General features: G+C 34.9%; 2 protein-coding genes across 3 annotated transcripts in view; both read left to right on the top strand.

Annotated features, from left to right (window-relative positions):
- LOC306875420 (RNA-binding protein 20-like) overlaps nucleotides 1-2,280 on the top strand; it is a 29,632-nt gene extending 27,352 nt beyond the window's left edge. For both annotated transcript variants that reach the window (XM_079425954.1, XM_079425955.1), the window contains exon 14: nucleotides 562-2,280. In XM_079425954.1, the coding sequence (XP_079282080.1) occupies nucleotides 562-630 (69 nt within the window). In that variant the 3' untranslated portion in view covers nucleotides 631-2,280. The remainder of the gene's footprint in view (nucleotides 1-561) is intronic.
- Nucleotides 2,281-2,480: 200 nt separating this feature from the next.
- LOC306875419 (programmed cell death protein 4-like) lies at nucleotides 2,481-17,293 on the top strand. The gene is made up of 12 exons (XM_079425953.1): nucleotides 2,481-2,676; nucleotides 3,112-3,200; nucleotides 3,478-3,780; nucleotides 7,915-8,009; nucleotides 8,424-8,537; nucleotides 8,690-8,911; nucleotides 13,307-13,404; nucleotides 13,483-13,600; nucleotides 13,726-13,833; nucleotides 13,916-14,026; nucleotides 14,105-14,244; nucleotides 16,630-17,293. Exons 2-12 carry the CDS (start codon nucleotides 3,158-3,160, stop codon nucleotides 16,688-16,690), a joined length of 1,413 nt encoding a protein of 470 aa, XP_079282079.1. The 5' UTR covers nucleotides 2,481-2,676; nucleotides 3,112-3,157; the 3' UTR covers nucleotides 16,691-17,293.
- Nucleotides 17,294-19,912: the final 2,619 nt, after the last annotated feature.

Raw genomic sequence — 19,912 nt, 5'->3', positions numbered from 1 at the left:
TCTCCTTGTTTTCACTGGTAAACAAATACGCTTTTTTGGAAAGATGCACATACATGGGAGTTTCTTCAACTCTTATGTCTTTTAAAACCGACCTCAACAATAAGTCCAGTAGAACATGAGCACAAAATTACTTTGCAACTTTAAAATATGAAAGTACTATCATGTAATTTAGTCAAATTATGTCAAAACTGTAACTACATTGTGTGAAATTAGGATACATAAAAAGCTTGCTATGAAATTAGCCTTAGTGAGGCTAAGTTGTCAGCCATTTTATCCACTAGTAGACATTGTGAGTGGAAAAATATTAAATAAATGGGTTTGCAAAGTATATTTATGATAGAGTTTAATCTCTAAGCAAAAAGAGCCCAGTAATACGTGATATCCAAATGTAGCACGAACTTACTTGAGTATAACAGTCATAACAGATGCTATCAGTCAGCCATTTTAGTCAGAGAAACCAAACTGTTGCTCTTCAAGGCTTTATGGCTGCTCCTACACCTGAAATTTAAAAGCAAACTGTCATTTGTGTAATTTAATGGACGATTGTTTGTGTTTTTATAGAAGTATCTGTCACAGCTGGCGGAGGAAAGTCTCTTGAACTTCCACACGGAGTCACCAAACACTGAATGAAGCTCACGTGAGACTATCAGGACAGCACCACTGCTGGGACATGCTGAGAGAAACAAAACAAGGACAAAGACGATGGGACACAAGGAGAACCAGAGCAAGTGGATCCTCTATGTACTCTAGTTCATAGCAATATGAATTTTATAAAAGTTTTAAAGAATTCAAAAAATCGGCTTATTAAATGTCATATATTTTAAAAGAGTAGTTCACTAAAAAATGTAAGTTCCAAACTTTCAGAATGTTTTTGATGCTATTTTTCTATACAGTGGAAATGAAGCGTTTTGTGGTTAAAAATGTAAAAAACACCATAAAAGTAGTCCATGTAACATGTGCACTATATTAATTTAGTTTCATCATAGCTATGATTCAGCTAAAATGAGGGAACGAATCAGGGTTATTGTCGCAAACTAAAACCATAAATTTGTTACTTGAAACAAATGTTAACTGAAATAAAATATATAAAAAAAACCTTAAACTTATTTTATTTCAGCTAGTTGCTCAAATTAGTTCATTTAGTTTAACTTTAAGTACTAAAATAACTAAAACTAATAAACGAATAAATAACAAATGAAAACTATTTATAGACATTTATTATAAAAAAAACTAAAACTTTAAATAAACAAAACTAAATCAATTAAAATTAAATCGAATTCACAATATTAACAAAAACTTAGTATAATATACTGATTTAACACTAGAAAGAATTAGTACAACATGGCCATGATTTACTTAAAATGAGTACTAAAACGTCATGGGAACTAATTCTTAATTCGTGACCATAATATCTTTTTATCCAACATGTCATTTGTACTTGACAGCCACAGTCTCCATTCACTTTCATTTTATGGAAAAGAGCAGCAGGAACATTCTACAAAATATCTTCATTTGTGTTCCACGGGAGAAAAAAAAAAGTCAGTCATACAGGTTTGAAACATGAGGGAGAGTGAACGATGACAATTTTTCAGTTTTCTGTGAACTCAAAGTGCCCTGTCCTTATTTGGAGGACAAAACGCAGTATGCTTGTCCTCTGTAGGCCAGCATGGAATTGTATTACACTTTGAATGTGAAATGCACATGTAAGTGTAGTGTTTACATCATCTGCATCTGCCTCATTCATACTCTAAAGCTTGCATATATGTTGAATTTTCTCTGTGGTGGACAAATATAAACTTCACTTCAGAAGTGCCTAATTTAAACTTAAAGAGTTGTAAAATTATCCTCAGGTTAATACTTGTGAATATTCTGTCGATGCTCTTTAAATGATTAATTTGTGTAATTCATCAAGTCTTCAATCTGTTTCATGCTTGAAATATTCACTTTTCGAAGTGCCTTGTAATGCATTAAAAGCCCCAAATGCTTAAAAATCAGAAAGCTGCTTCTGTAATGTCTGCCATACTATTTTGCTTTTTGACATTGCTGTACACAGAGCTCAGACTTTCGGGATACTTGAACTGGACCATGTTTATTTCTCTAATATTAAATTTATATAAAGCTGAGTGAGTGTTATAATGCTAGTATATTATTGGAATGGTTCTGGAAAACTTTTTCTCCTGCTGTTTTATATTCTGTTAATAATAGCACTCAATTTTATGGAAGAACATATGTATAAATATTTTGGGTTGCATTGATGCAAATATTAAATAAACATTTTGGAAAATAATGTTGTTTGCTGTTTATGTGAAACGTTTTATGTCTAAAGAAAGCATCCCATGATGGACCTGATTGGCATGTTTGGGCCTGTACGTTATGAAATATGATGAAAAACTGGGTCAGATGAATAATATAACGAGAGAGAGGGAGTTCATCCTCACCCATGCGCAATCTGCTACATAATTACATCACTTCTGTTCCAGCGGAAAGTCACGATCTTCACCGAAAATTCCAGAAAGACTGGCTTCATCTGAACTCAATTTTCATTGGTTACCTTGTCATCCGCCTCTATTATTCTGACCAATCAGAGAGCTCGCAGGACAGCATTACGCTATCGAGTTGCTGGGCAGAGAACACAAACTGAACATCAACAGTAACTTGGACTACGCCATAAAGCAGGTTAGTAGGGTTTGTTCCTTGTCGACTGCCCGTTGTTTTAAAGCAACTTATTATGCTTTATTTAAGACTTTTATTTTAGACGCCGTGTCAAATAAGGACAAAAACGGCGTTTGTTCGCTGCCAGTCCAGAGGCTTTGTTTATGTTTATGTTGCGCTCGTGCACTTGCAAATAACGCCATACATTGAATGCGTGCTCTACGTCAAATATTAAACACGTTAATAGCAATTAACATAAAAAATGAGTTTTTCTCAGCCAAAGCACTTTATTTTGCAGACTGCAGGTCTTCTGTCTGTGTGGTAATGCGATGCATTCATGGTATCAGGCTTATGTTGGAGCTAAATGGACGCTGCTGATTGGAGCAGTTGCTTGTTCTCGTTTATTCATTCATTTTTGCTTCGCAAAGAAATATTAACGTTAATATTTCTGCATCCTAGGTGCGAAGGCACATTTCATACGTTGCAAAACTTCATTTTCCTAACCATGGCAACTGACTGTGAGGCATGGCTGAATGCAAACCCTGTCGGTAAGTTATAAGCGATATTTAGTGATTTTTATACCACTGTAAATGTTTTTAGGTCAGCACTGTTTGCTCTCATATGTGGTATATGATATGAAAAGTCTTGCAGAATCTGCCAAGGTCAAGACTATCACTTGTTATTAACTCTCACAATGGGAAGAAAAAAAAATATGAGGGGCCCAAACTTTGGCCCCTAGTGATAATGCTTTTTTTTAATGCATATTTAGTCTCAAACTTCAAGTATTTGCATGTGAATGGTTCCAAACACTCTCGTCATCCACAGAAGCTGGAGATCTCAGCGATTCCTTCCCCTCTGGGTATGAGGACAACACCTTCACTGGAAATGTTAATAATGAGATCAACGGAAACTGGATATCGGCCCCCACCAGCAGCATCCATGAGGCAAGACTCAAGGCCAAGGTGAAGAGACGACTGAGGAAGACCTCCTCCAGGGACTCGGGCCGGGGCGACTCGCTGAGCGATACCGGCGAATCGGTCCGGTCTGTGGTTCCACCCACTAGCCCTAAGGGCAAACTGCTAAACAGGAGGTCGAGGATGGGCAAGGGACGAGGTCTGCCGAAGAAAGGTATCAGGGCTGTTTGATTCCTTAACCTAAAACTATAGGGGCTTTCACACCGGTGTGACCTTTTCATAGTTCCTAGAACTACTGGTGGAAGTTCCCGCTTTCTGGCGAGCTCGCACCGCAGGAACTAGGAGCGCATTTAGTTGTAGGAACTCTGTTTGGGGGAACTAAATTAGCTCCTACTTCAGAGTACCATTAATGTACACTGATTGGCCAAACGCATACAAAACACTGGCTACAGGTCATTTTTTAAAAAGCCAAGTAAAAATATTTTCTCCACGAACATGGAAAACCGTGATAATGGCTACCTGTTTTCTGCAGCATTGTGTTCTTTTCTCAGCCTCAATGATATGTAATGCTGCAAAGGTTTCATCTCTTAGCCCAACTTTTTGCCCCATGCAAGTTTTTTTAAAGTTGGGTGGATTTTGTTTGTCAATGTTTTTGTTCAGAAATCATTCTAAAAGTGATTCCAACTTTACCGTTCCTCTGTGTTGTACTTGTTATAATTGTGGTGTCGATATCCCTATTCTCATAGAATTAGAACAATAAATAAAAATGTATAATTATCGGCTTTGGTGTCAACGGCACAACTACAAAGATAACTATTATCGTCCACACCAATGTATGATAACATCATGTTTATTATAAGCACGCTGCAGTTTTGGTGTTTACCTCTTTAAATACTTAAGTTCTTTAAATTCAGTTTGGATTCTGATTGGCTGTCAATCGTTCATCAGCTAAAAAAAAATGTTCTGAAAGTGATTCCATCTATATTGTTGTTCTGTGTCGTTATTGTTATAGTTGTGGTGTGGACTTGATTCTTATAGAATTAGAACGATTATTAAAACATAATAGTTATAGTTAGTGTTCCCTATAGAACGACAATTATAACTATTAGTGTCCACACCAACAGACTATAAAATTCTGTTTATTATAAGCACACGCTGCAGGATGTTCTTAATCATTCATTAGCTGGGAAAAAAAAATATTCTGAATATGATTCCAACTATATTGCTGCTCTGTATCATTATCGTTATAGTTGTGGTTTGGAGTTATTTATTCTTGTAGATAGATTTAGAATGATTAACTTTATAGCTATCATTAAATTTACTGCTGTAGGCACGAACAGCCCTTTAGTCTGATATTTTCTGTTTGGAATTTTGATATTTTGATTCAGTTGAACTTGGAATGCACGTAAATATCAATACATTTGAATTTAGAGTTCTGGAATTCTGAAAGTTCCAGAAGTCCAGTGCATGTGGGATTCACTTATGAGTTCAGAGCACAGGAAGTGTTGACTTGGCTCTGTTCCAGCATCTGCTGTTTCATTTTAGCCAATTACATGATTAACAAACACAAGCGGACTGACGCACTTCAGTAACCAATCTCCACCCACATTCACATGCGCTCATAACAGATGGTCACTCCTATTCATTCAGTTGTTGTTTTGCCCAGTGTTGGTCCGTTGTTGAGGGTTCTTTGAGTGCAACAGACCTGAATTGATTTGGAAAAGTCTGGCTTGCAGAAACTGTCTGCGTCAAATACACTATGTATGCTAACTAAGCTTTCAAAAAACGTTTAGACTCTGCTCTCCTCGTGTCTAATGGTGATCGTTTAATCACCTAGATGAGATTTGAAGAGTTTTAGTTGTGACCTTTACACCTCCCCCATCACCTGCAAGATGACTTCATGGCACACTTCTGTTTTTGATTCCCTCAGCGATGGCACATTCGGCCCTGTGTGTTATGTAATTACTGGTTAAGCCAGCCTGAAGGGCAGGGCGGGAGTTCCTGTTGGCTTTTTTTGGCCAGAAGCCTTCTGATGAAGACGTTACAGTGAAAATGCCGTCGGTTCAGAATTGTAAGGTCGAATACTCCACTTCATCCATTGAGGCTTGAAAAGTGGATTACAGCATATTGACAATCTTCTTTGGAGGCGTTGCTGTTTGGCTGAGTCATGTTGTTTTGCATTTAAATTGGGGATTATAAAATCTTGACACATTTTCATTGTCAAATAGTCAAAATATCAAATTATCCTGAATAAAAAAAATTATCTGATTAATTGGACAATATTAGGTATTTAAATTAATTCCATTAAAATTTAATCTAATTACAGTCCTAATTTTTCCTTAATTTAATTTGGCTGTAACATAGGCCGTTAAGTGGTGTTTTCAAAAGATTTTTATCTATCTAGCATTTATCTATCTAACTTTTTTTTTTTTTTTTTTTTATATATATATAATTTCTAATATTAACTAACAATAATATTAGTGTTATACTTTGCGTTTAGTAATATTATAAATTACACTTATGTATTTAATATATAAAAACATTACACTTATTACCGTATTCTGTAATGACATATTATGTTCATTACAGTGTAAATGGAAATGTAAGATGATTAAGAAACATTTGTTAATATTTGAATATTTAAGACAGCTTTTTATTCTGTTTATGACAAAGTAAAAAAAATAAATAAAATATATATATATGTAAGGAATAATTGACACACTCGGGTGTGCATTATTTTTCTAATAATTCAACGGTCCGGAGTCAATTATTCCGCTTATACTACGGTTGCCACACCTCAAGACATCGATCAGATTATATATTTCAAGGGATTCGTCCGGTTTTTCTACTTAAATCGCTATTGTGAGTAGGATTATTTCTTCCGCATCTCATCCAACGACTCTTTTGCTAGTTCCAAAACGTCATTTTAAAGCTGGCAATGGAGGCTTGAGCCGTTGATAGCAGACTAATGCAGTTAATAATGAAGTTATTAGAAAGAGAGCGAGAGAGACAGAGACACAGAGAAAGAGAAACAGAGAGAGAGAGAGAGAGAGCTTGTATGAATTAGGCTACCTCTGTGTGTCCCTCAACAGTGTTCTGAAGCACCGTCTCTAAACTGTAAGTCTGCTTTAAGATGCAGCGCTGTTATTACCTCGCTAGTGAGAAATGTCATGTGTAGCCTTTAAGTTGCTACACTAGGCTAACTGATAAAATCGTCAGGGCAGCGCTGACAACGATGCGAAGTGATATGGAACTGTAATGCGGTCAAGAAAGCTGCCTGGAACTACGTTCGCCGTGCGTTTCCCTGAAAATAATTGCACACCTCAGAACGTTCGTCAGCCAATCAGATTCAAGCATTCGACGGCCCCGTAGTATAAATATATATATATATATATATATATATATATATATATATATATATATATATATATAATAGATAGGCCTACTTTATTATTAAAGATGTCAGTTCCCTATTTTGGGGCCTGAGGGAAATTTTTTTTCAAATTTTGTGGGGGGGGAGTAAACAGATTGAAATTGACAAAAAAAAAAAAAAAAAATCTTAATATATTAGAATTTATTGCTTACATTTTATTGCTTATGGAACTGTTTTCAAAGCGTTAAGGAAAATTATATTCTTATTTTATGAATGCAAGTTTGATGTGAATGGAAACAAGTTATATTCAAAAAAGGTGTTATACAACCTGTAAATCCAGCCAAAAGCTGAATAGTTTATCAAAGGGGTAGTGCATCCAAAAATGAAAATTGTCACCCTCATGTGATTTCAAACTCTTGACACTTTTTTTTTTTTTTTTTGTGGAACCTTAAATAAGATATTTTGAAGAAGGTTAGGAACCAAACAACATTGGACCCCATTGGCCTCCATTGTATGGACAAAAAACTATTACATTTCTCAAAAAAATCTTTTTATTTCACAGAACAAAGAAAATGACCATGATTTGGAACGTCATGAGGATGTAGCAGGACATGTACGTTAATGCAGGCCACGTTAAGCCTTGCGTGCGTCATTTTCTGTTTCTCGTTCAGTATCAGTTTGGCACTTGTGGTTAGAGCTCTGCACATATCGAGAGCTGATGTCAGCAGCTGTGAATTAAAGGGGCCCGGCTCTGTTTAGGGGAATCATTTCAGAGGGGACGATCCTGTGCGGTTAACATGACAATGACAGGAACAGCATGTACTTTTTTATTGGCTACTGCAGAAGGCACTGAAAGAGTCATGTGGTTTTCTTTCTTCTTTCTGTTCTCTGTTGACATGATGCCATTTTTATTCCAATGTTATTCCAATGCATTTTATTGTTTTGAAAAGCTATTTATGTGTTTTGTATCTATAGGTGGGGCAGGGGGTAAAGGTGTATGGGGATCACCTGGGGAGGTTTATGATGAAGATAAAGTTGACGTTAAAGACCCCAATTACGATGTGGAGCAGGTAAGTGCCACACAATAGTTCACCCTAAAATTAAAATTTGCTGAAAATGTACTCACCATGCAAGATGTAGATGAGTTTGTTTCTTCATCAGATTTGGAGAAATGTACCATCATTTGCTCACCGATGGATCCTCTGCAGTGAATGGGTGCCGTCAGAATGAGTCCAAACAGCTGATAAGAGCATCACAATAATCCACACCACTCCAGTCTATCAGTTAACATCTTGTGAACTGAAAAGCTGCACTTTTTTTTTTTTAGTTGTTTGGACTCTCATTCTGACAGCACTGCAGAGGATCTATTGGCGAGCAAATTATATAATGCTACATTTCTCCAAATCTGCATGTCCATTTTGAGATGAACTGTTCCTTTAACCATGAAACTAGCACACAATCCATCAAACTTTGTGTTTCTGCAGGAGAACTGCGTATATGAGACAGTCGTCCTCCCTCTGGACGAAGAGACGTTTGAGAAGACAGTCACTCCTATTGTTCAAGAGTACTTCGAGCACGGAGATGCTAATGAAGTGGCGGTGAGATTTATAACTGTGTTGTTGAATGAGGAGACGGCTTTTGCCCTTTCATATCTAATCAGTGCCGTGCAGTCCTGTGTGCTTATGCGTAAACAAACCTGAGGAATGCTGCATTATCATTATAATCGGAACATCTCGCTCTGTTCCCTCAGGAATTGCTTGCCGAGCTGAATCTGGGCAGCATGTGTGGCGACGTGCCCATGCTAGCTGTATCGCTAGCGCTGGAGGCCAAAGCCAGCCACAGGGAGCTGACGTCACAACTGCTCAGTGAGCTCTGTGGGAGAGTGCTCACAGCCGGAGACGTGGAGGCCTCCTTCCACAAACTGCTCAAAGAGCTGCCCGACCTCGTGCTGGACACACCTGGGGCTCCACAGGTAACATGCTACAGCTATATATACACTACCAGTCAAAAGTTTTTGAACAGTAAGATTTTTTGTGTACTTGTACTAATATATACAGTGGTGTGAAAAAGTGTTGGCCCCCTTCCTGATTTTTTTTTTTTTTTTTTTTGCATGTTTGTCACATTTTAATGTTTCAGATCAAACAAATGTAAATATTAATCAAAGATAACGCAAGTAAACACAACATGCAGTTTTTAAAAGAAGGGTTTTTTATGAAGGGAAAACAAAATCCAAACCCATATGGCCCTGTGTGAAAAAGTGGTTTCAGCTGTCTACCAAAAAATCCTGAAGGACAATGTCCGGCCATCTGTTCATGACCTCAAGATGAAGCGAACTTGGGTTCTGCAGCAGGACAATGATCCAAAACACACCAGCAAATCCACCTCTGAATGGCTGAAGAAAAACAATATGAAGACTTTGGAGTGGCCTAGTCAAAGTCCTGACCTGAATCCTATTGAGATGCTGTGGTAAGACCTTAAAAAGGCGGTTCATGCTCAAAAACCCTCCAGTGTGGCTGAATTACAGCAATTCTGCCAAGATGAGTGGGCCAAAATTCCTCCACAGCGCTGTAACAGACTCAATACAAGTTATCACAAACGCTTGATTGCAGTTGTTGCTGCTAAGGGTGGCCCAACCAGTTATTAGGTTTAGGGGGCAAGCACTTTTTCACACAGGGCCATGTGGGTTTGGGTTTTGTTTTCCCTTCATAATAAAAAAACTTAATTCAAAAACTGCATGTTGTGTTTACTTGTGCTATCTTTGATTAATATTTAAATTTGTTTGATGATCTGAAACATTAAAGTATTAAACTTAAAGGGATCCCTGGGTATTAAGACTTGTATGGCTTAATATAACGTAAATTATGTCTCTTACTGAAATATGTAGTAGAAAACCCATCAAAGATTTGTGTTATTTAAAAAAAATCACATCGTTTTATACATATTTTGAACTATGGGGGGCGCCATTATTCTGATGACGTAAAATGGTTGCACTTGGTGAGCTACTAGCGCTACCTGATGCTATTTTTACCACAGTACAACTCGGACTAGACAACTCGGAAAATAAAATACTGATATGATGACCACAGCTACTGAAAGAGCTTACAGGTGGCGATGGATATAATCCATAAAGTATAGGATTAAATCAAATGCTGTACCATCGATTTTTCCCCACAAGGAGTCTAAATGCCCCGGATATTGAGGGAAATCTACCGCGAGTCATGATTAGCGTCTGCATGTTTACATCTTAACAGATGGCATCTAGCGTTTCTTGTCTCAGCTGTTTGTAAGCTCTTTCAGTAGCTGTGGTCTACCAAGACTCAAAGGCATCAGGGTTAAAGTGGAGAGAAAAAAGACGCAGGTTTTTATTCGTCCACCGGCATCTTCCCAAGCTTTTCTCCTCCTATTATCGCTAGGAAAGCAGTCTTACATTGCTTCTCTTGTTGCCCTTTGACTGAAAATGACAACCAAAAGCCACACAATATGGTATCGTATCAGTATTTTATTTTCTGAGTTGTGTATTCTGAGTTAAGCCAAAGACCATAGAAATAAGCGGCAGTAGCTCACTGAGTGCAACCATTTGACGTCATCGACGTCACTGGTGCCCCCTATAATCCAAAAAACGATGTAGATTTTTTAAAATAACATACATTTTCATGGGTTTTCTATTACATACTTAAATAAGAGACATCGTTTACGCTATATTAAGCAATACATGTCTTAATACCCGGGGGTCCCTTTTAGTTAAGTTACTAAAATTTATAATATTTTTGACAATATGATCAGAAAGATATGACCAGGTTGAACACAGAGAAATATTACAATTATTTGTAAATATTAATTAATGAGATATTACTTCTATAATTATATATTAATATATTTAATTTCTTATATAATATACACACGCACGATTTTGTGTATAATGAAATTTTTATAAATAGTAATATTATTTTCAAGATATCATATCTAATATATAATATTTTAACATAAATGCATACATATACATTTGTATATTTTATTTGTATAATATAATTTAGATATTAATATTATAAATATATTTAAGATATATCTAATATATTTATAATAAATATATAAATTAGTGCTGTCAAAAGATTAATCGCATCCAAAATAAGTTTGTTTACATAATATGTGTGTGTATTTTTATGTATATATATATATATATAAATAAACACACACACAGAATATATTATATATTTATATTCATATTATTTATATATATATATATATATATATATATATATATATATATATATATATATATATATATATATATATATATATATATATATATATATATATATATATATATACACAAATTACACACATATTATGTAAACAAATTTATTTTGGATGCGATTTAATCTTTTGACAGCACTAATATAAATGTATATAGAAATCTATACTACGGTTATATTTATATACAGTAAATATCTGATATTAACATTTTTCTTTATGGCAGTTTTTAAAGATTAAATTTTTTTTTTTTTACGAAAAATGTTAGGAAAATTAAATCTTATATATCAACAATATGAATGAAGTTTAATATTAATAAGATTATTCACAATTATTTGTGACATTTAATCATGAGCTGCTCTTGCTCAGTCGCAGGTTTAATTTTTGCAGAGTTTCTAAGCTGTGGTGCGTCTCTCTGCGCTGCATGTTTACTTTGCTAAAAGCGTGTTTGGTAAGCTGCGGTTGACAATGAAAACTCTGTGGTCGGAGCACGTCTGGTGGTGCAGATGAGCCAGTTAGAAGAGACTTTCAGCTGTTTCCTTTGGCTTCATCGAAACACCAGAGCTTGTGCTTTTGTCTGGCTGTGTGCAGAATGCTGGCTCAGCGCTGTGCCTCAAACACACAGTCTGCTGTACAAACACCTCTCCTGTTAGCACCAGAGCCTGTGTCATTCCAGCAGCAGGATTTGGTAGACGCAGCCCTTTCCTGCCCTTAAAAACCAATACAGTCTGAATACAAAGCGTAAGATCTGCCAAAACGGCACATGAACAAATATTGACCTCCGACTGCATTAGTCTGATCTGATGTGTGTTACTGCATTATCTGAATGTGTGTTTGCTCCAGCTGCGTACACGACTGCACTGTTTACAGTACAACACACACAAATCCAGTGGCATTTAAACACGTCATGGTAGGGAACTTAAGGGGCTTTTTTTCACTTTTCAAGTGAAATTCTGCTGTGTTAAATGATTTAGTTCCTTTTTTGTATCGCATGAGGGGTTTTGTGCATGTAAACAAGAAATGAGGAAATGCTTTCAGTGGAAAGCTCTTGGAATGAGTGAACTGGAAATGTGAAATATTTCTCTTTTCTTGCTTATTTAGTTTTGAAAGCTTTAGTTTGATTTTGACTTTTGCTATTAATAATTTCAGTTCCTTTTTTGAACCTTGTGGGGGGAAAAAACACAATTTAATATTAAAAGTAAATGTTATATTTCCAGTTGTCCGTACAAGTATATATTATTATATAATAATTATGTAATATACAAATTTTAGTATAAGTTATACTATTGTATTAATATATTAGTATTATAGAATTAATAAGTAAATTACATTATATTAAAATGTTATTATATTTAAGTTCTCTTAATATTATATATTGTTATTATATTTATGACGATATAATCAGAAAGTGGATGAGGTTGAACAGAGAAATATGCAATTATTTTAAAAAAATTTAATATTTGAGATGGAATGAATGATCTTTAACTGGAAATATTACATATTTCTCTTTTCTTTAAATGACAGTGCAATTAGAAAATGGAACAAGTATTAATTAATATTAAATTTTTAATAATCTTAATTTCTTAAGTTATATAAATAAATAAATATATAAAGTGTATGTAAATATATTATGAAATATAATTGAGTTTATATTTAGTTGTTAAATAATCTTTATTTTAATCAGCACAGTGTGATTTGAAAATAGACAAAAGTTGCCAAATAGTTGTAAAAAAGTAATGTATAATATTTTAAAATGTAACATTTGAGATTGACATTTGTGAATGGTAGACATACCAACTTTTTTGTATAAAAAAGTGCTGATTTGAAACAGATTAAAGTTGAAGCATTTGTAAATATTTTAATATTATAAAAAATATTTAAAATTGCAATTATTTAATATAAAATGTTAAATAATTCAAAAATGTTATATCTTTAATTGTCAATGTTTTCAAGAGCCTCATAGAAAAAAATCATAGGCCTATTTATAAACTTGTTTATTTTTGTTGTTGTTTATTTTTCATCTTGTGAACATAGTTGGTTTCTGTTGAGATGCTTTGAGCTGAAAGCGCTCCGAATGAGTGATCTTTAGCTGGTAATGTTTATTTTTGTTTTACAGATGCTCGGCCAGTTCATCGCTCGAGCCGTCGCAGACAACATCCTCCCAAAAAGCTTCATAGACAGCTACAAAGGACGAGTGGACTGTGAATACGCCAGGTACTGAGTGTTTTCCTCTCAGCGTGTCTCTTCTGTGTTCTGATGGCGAGTTTGATGTGGGTTTGTGTCGTTGATCAGAGCGGCTCTGGATCGCGCGGCTGTGCTGCTGAGAATGAGCCGATGGACCGGTCTGCGCATCGACAGCCTCTGGGGCTCAGGCGGTGGCCAGAGACCTGTCAATCAACTCATCAAAGAGGCAAGGACACACCCATTCACCACCTGCGACCTTACATAACATCTTTTGTCTACTAGCTGGAAGATTAAGCATCGACACATGCATTCATCTTCTAACTCCGGATTGCATAATGGCTGTTGTTGCAGGTTAACCTCCTGCTGAAGGAGTATCTGTTATCTGGAGACACGGTGGAAGCCGAGCGCTGCTTGAGAGAACTGGAAGTCCCACATTTCCACCATGAGTTCGTTTATGAGGTAATAACAGCAGCAAAACAGGGATTAAAGTGGAACGTTTGTGCCTGATTGTTAATTTTTTGCTCTCTTCACATTTTTTCAGGCGGTTATCATGGTTCTGGAGTCTAAAGGCGACCGGACGCTTCAGATGATCCTACAGTTGCTGAAGTCTCTCTGCGCCTCCACGGTCATCACTGTGGACCAGTTGAGACGGGTATGACGCTACCTGCTGGTCAGTGTGGATCACAGCAGCTGTGAAAACACATCTAAAGTGAATGCTGTCCTCTTGCAGGGATTTGAGAGGGTGTATCTGGACATGGCAGATCTCAGTATTGACGTGCCGTGTGCGTATTCGCTCTTGGAGCAGTTCGTGGAGCAGAGCTTTAACGCCAGGGTCATCGATAAAAAACTCAGGGACCTCTGTCCTTTTCGGTGAGTGGGGTGGGTTTAAAAAAAATAAAATAAATTACAATAATAATATTTATTATTATATGTATAAATAATAATAATTATTATTATATATATTTAGGAAAAGTCGTACTGTATAAAATGAGATTAGATTTTGTTATTATTATTACTACATCAAAATAATGTATGTACCTAAATAAACTTGATTTTCATGGTTGTCTTTTTAATAATGTATATTGTTGTTATTATTATTAATAATAATAATAATAATATACAAATATCATAATGTTATTATATAAATAATACACAAATACATAGTGATTGTAATTTATTATTATTATTATATGTAATAACATACAAATATATATAATGTATAATGTTGTTAATATACATCAAAATTATTTGTCATGTACTCAAATTAACTTAGTAATTGTTTTTATTGTCATTTATTATGAAAAGTAGTCATATATATAAACAAATAATATTATAAAAGTATAAAATATTACATCAAAAATATTTTTTGTCATTACCCAAATGACTTAATTTGTCATTTATTATGAAAAGTACTCGTATGTAAACATTATTTGTATTTATATTTATTATATACAACTATAATAAATATAAATACAAATCAATATAACCATAATATATAAAAAAAAAGATTACATCAAAATTATTTTTGATTTGTCATGTACCCAAATACACTGTTTTCATTGTTGTCATAGTAATGTGCAAACTATTTATTAGTATTATTACAGTTTATTATTAATATACTACAGATCATATATAAAATGGCTATTAAAATATCATGTTGCATATTAAGTATTGTTTTTATTCCTGTGATATTTATTATGAATACTACAGGGTTCGTACAAGGTGCTTGAAGTACTTGAATTTGACTCTTGACCCTTGAAAACCGCCATATTTATGAAAAGGTACTTAAAGTACGTGAATGTTTAAAAGGCAGTATATGAAATTGGTGTTAATTTTTGTTTTCGACAAAAACAATCTTTTCTGGCTAAGTTAACGACGCAGCGCGTCTAAATACAGAGCACTTCACCCGGCTGCCCTGCCCGCACGCGATCTCGCGATATTACTCCTTGAGGTTAAAAGCGTCTCGTGATATCAGTATAAAGTCGAGTTTGTGTAAAACCTTTGATGGTGCTTGCATTATATTGTTCGGTCTTTTATTGCATGTGCGGTTTATTTGGGTTTCATTTGAACGCGTATAAATCCTGCGCGCTTTATGTTGTACTGTTATCATTTACAAGCGTGAAGCACGTCTCCATCTCAGCAGCTCGGTCCACAAACTCTTCCTCTGCATGAGTTTGTTCATCTGGGGAAACAGTGCGCGTTATCTCACTAGTTTTATAAAGTAAATATTTTAGAAACCCATGCCAGCACAGGAGAATACAGCGACATATTTCTGTGATACATCGTGATTTCAAAATAAGTTCAAACCCTCTCTCTGAGTTTGCATGTGACCAAATATTCAAATTATATGGATTTAAACGTCATTGAATCACGCTGTAAAGTGAAACATCACCAGGCCGCCGGCGCCCTCTGCAGGTATTTGTTATAAACTTATAATACTTAATGTAGTTAAGTTGGTTATGCTCATTATGTAGTATAGGCATATTACTTTATGTATTTTAACAGTGTTGTTCATTAAAACCATGTGATTACTTGGTATTTGATACTTTATTCAAACCAATTATTTTTGTCTCATCATTAGCTTAATATATATAAATGTAGTCATACTAAAGCCTGCTTTTCACTTAGATCTGCTGTCAGATTGCTCACTTGTCAAAATAATCAGATTACTTGATTACCTAAATAATAGTTAGTTACGGCTCTAGATAAGTAAATTGTCTCGTTCTAGTGAACTAAGTATCTATATTTTGTCTTATCTCACGAGCTAAATGTATTGTCACACCCCTAGTGTCCATGAACGTGATATAGCTTGTAATTTTCCAAGTGTGTGAAGCTTTTACTCTTCAGGTTAATCATATATTCATGACAAAAATCACTTTCAATGAGGAAATTTACAATTTGAAAGGATACTATGGCAAAGTTTTAAAGTCGCCACAGCCTTTGCATGTGCTGCATGTTATTTGTACAATTTTGTTTTATTAATTTATTAGAATTTGAAAGATTATAACGATATTGTGATCTCTGATTTTAGTCCTTGAAAACCAAAAAAGTAGTGTTTAAAGTCCTTGAAAGCCCTGGAATTTCATTTTGCGGTTTCTGTACGAACCCTGATACTAGTAATGCGTAAACACATTTTATATATTATTATTATTATTACATAATAATAATAATACATTTTGTATACTAATATTTATTATGTGTGTGAGATATTGTCATATACCGAAATGAACTTTCAAACTTGTTTTCTTTGGTCAGGGGCCGTAAGAGGTTCATCAGTGAAGGAGACGGCGGGCGTCTCAAACTCTCGAGCTACTGAGTTCAAGAGTCCTGCCAGACGTTTCTGTGGCAGCTGCTCCAGTTGTGGCGCTCACCGGAGCTTTGCATTTCTTTAAGTTGCTTGTATTTGTCATGAAGGTTTAAGTACTAAATCCGTTCCTCCTGTCAGAACACATTGGGACCGCAGGGCCTGGCACTTTCAATCTGAAGGAGACGTAATACCCCGATCCTTCTGATGCGACTTATATAAGCCAATCCTGAAAGTGCCACACTTATGACTTAGTCATTCCATGTTTTATATTCCTGAGATCACTGCCATTCCTGCTCTCCAGTCAGCAGTGTTTGTAGAGACTTGCAGATTCATGTACATGGCTTTATAAGTGCACGTTCAGAGCACTTTCTCCTCCTGGGCTGCTTTTGTATACTGTGCTTCAGTTTATTTTTCCTTTATTTCCTCTTTGACTTCTCAAAGATGTAATTTCTGATGGTCACTGATGAAAGGACAAACCTGAGCAACGCACAGCAGCTGGGATCATTTCACAGAACATTTATTTTTATATTTCAGTAGACTGGTGGATGTGAAATGTACCTGACTTGCTCTTTGTTTAAAATGGTTGATGATTAAATAAGTTGTCATCACTGATTACTGGTACTGATGTGGGAAGATGTTCTTTGTAGATATTGCAAAAATAAAAATTTAATTTTTAGGGACAAAAATTATTCAAATCATGTCATTATTAATACCAGCATAAATTGTAACAACAATGTCTTTTAATAAAAAATGAAATTTTTATATATGTGACCTGGACCACAAAATCAGTCAAGGGTCAATTGTTTTCTAAATTGACATTCATACATAATAAATAAGCTTTCCATTGATGTATGGCTTGTTAGGATCGGACAATATTTGGCTGAGCTATAACTATTTGAAAAATCTGAGGGAGCAAAAAAAAAAAAAAACAATTGGAGAAAATCGCCTTTAAATTTGTCCAAATGAAGTTCTTAGCAATGCATATTACTAATCAAAAATGAAGTTTTGATATTTACATTAGGAAATTCATAAATATCTTCATGGAACATGATCTTTTCTTAATATCCTAATGATTTTTGGCATAAAAGAAAAATCCATAATTTTGACCCATTCAATGTATTGTTGGCAATTGCTACAAATATACCTGTGCGACTTGAGACTGGTTTTGTGCTCCAGGGTCACATATTATTTAGCTTTAGGAGTGAAATATGACTCAGGCATTTCCTGAAATTTACAGGACTACAATTTTTTATAATTTGCGATCAAACGCTAAGGAGGGTGGATGACCGACAATACAAAGACAAATGGAACAAAATGTTAAAATTAATGTATTTTTAATCAATATTTGCACTACATATTGAAAAAAGTTAATGTTTATTATACATAATCTCAAAACAGTGAAATATCAGCCTAATTATATAATGGTGAGTTTTTATGCTTTTGAAAGTATCTTTTCACCAAGGCTGTATTTATTTGATCAAAAAAGATGAAATATTACAATTTAAAATAATTATTTGAATATATTTTAACTGTCACTTTTGATTTACTAAATGTGTTTGTTGAATAATTTTACACATTTCTTTAAAAAGAGACGTAGTAGTTTTGAAGTTAAATATATTTAAATATGACATTTACAAAGTGTATGTACTTACAAACTAGACCGAGGAATGTAAAGACCTGTGCATAATCACAATTTCATGCATTAATTAGCTGCCATCTTATTCAACTCATTTACAGTGAGTTATATATACACATAAATATATATTTGAGAATGTATCCATTGAAACCATGCAACAGAGCTGCAACTGTTATGAATGAACTTTCTGGCATCTGAAACAAAAATTCATCTGAATCTGAACTAAATAATTATTCATGTGCCTTAAGAGCTAAAGCACACCTAAACTCAAGCATAAATATAATTTCTACCAAAACAGCAAACAAAAATGAAAACCTTTGACCTATGGCTGACAATATTAGTGATATGTGCTGATATTAGGTTGTGATGTACTTCATCCCTCAGAAGTGTGCCCTACTCTGCTCTCTCAGGCTGCTGCTGCTCCTTCAAAGCCAGTTCTTGTTGTTTGATGATCTCCTGAGCTTCCTGCTGCATCTTCTCCAGTTTCTCCAGCGTCACAGACTTCAGAGGGAGGAGTTTGGGTTTGCACAGGACCATGGTGGGAACGTCCTCCATGGAAAGCTGACCTGCACAGATAAAACACAACCCTCATGCGCTGAGTGATCCGGACTAAAGCTGAGCTTTGGAGCCAGTGCTGCGGTTGTTTTGGTTGTCACGTGGGCGTCTTTGACGAGGTGAGATTTTGAAAGCTGTGCACTGCAAGTCTGCTGAACAAAACAACAACAGCAGTGGAAAAACTCACCTTGTTTAGGCAGAACCTCTCTAAACATTGACTTCACTTCAGGCATTGTGCTTCAGTGAGGAACCTGGTAATGTAATGCAAATCAATTAAGCACATATATATATGAAAAGCAATAAAATCAAAGCTATCATGTATTATTAGTCACATATAAAACACCATATACACGCATAAATCTGAATTCATACACATAATCTTAAGAAATATACTACAGGTGGAATGAGAGATCAACTTTATATTAAAGGAGCGTCAAGTGGACGGATTTCTATTAGCTTGTCGACTAACGACAGGCAAGCGTTAATGCTCTTAACCGACTTTTTAACATTTATAAAGATAGTGCTCTGTAGATTAACATTAAAAGCATAAAGTATTCTTCGCGTCGTGGATTTACCGTTTATCTCTTCAGCTGGTGTTCTACGCACTTCCGGTTCAGCGTGTTCTCCTCGCACGAGCTCTTCCGGCGCGCTGTGCGCAGACAACGGTGGATGCTAACATGGTTTATTATAATATAATATAATCAATAGATAGTCATAAAGCGAGCCGTCTAAAAGTCAAACCTATGGCTGTCTGAATTTGCTGAGGAAATGTTTGCAGAAGAATTATAGTTTGTTTCACAAAATCTACTCTATTATTAATTTCTTCTTATTATTATTATTTTATTATTGGTTTTGAACACATTTTAGTTATATTTCACTCCAAAATTATTATTTTAGTTATTAGTTTTTAACATTTATTGGTCATTTTTCACTCCAGAATTAAGAGAGAATTATTAGACATGTTATTTTACATAAAATATGCATACTTCTAGACTATTATTATTATATTACTATTATTGTTATTTATTTATTATTGGTTT

The sequence above is a fragment of the Barbus barbus genome (genome assembly GCF_936440315.1).
Source record: "Barbus barbus genome assembly, chromosome: 9".
Taxonomy (NCBI): domain Eukaryota; kingdom Metazoa; phylum Chordata; class Actinopteri; order Cypriniformes; family Cyprinidae; genus Barbus; species Barbus barbus.
The sequence above is the reverse complement of the archived record's forward strand: the minus strand, read 5'-3'. Positions and strand labels throughout refer to the sequence as shown.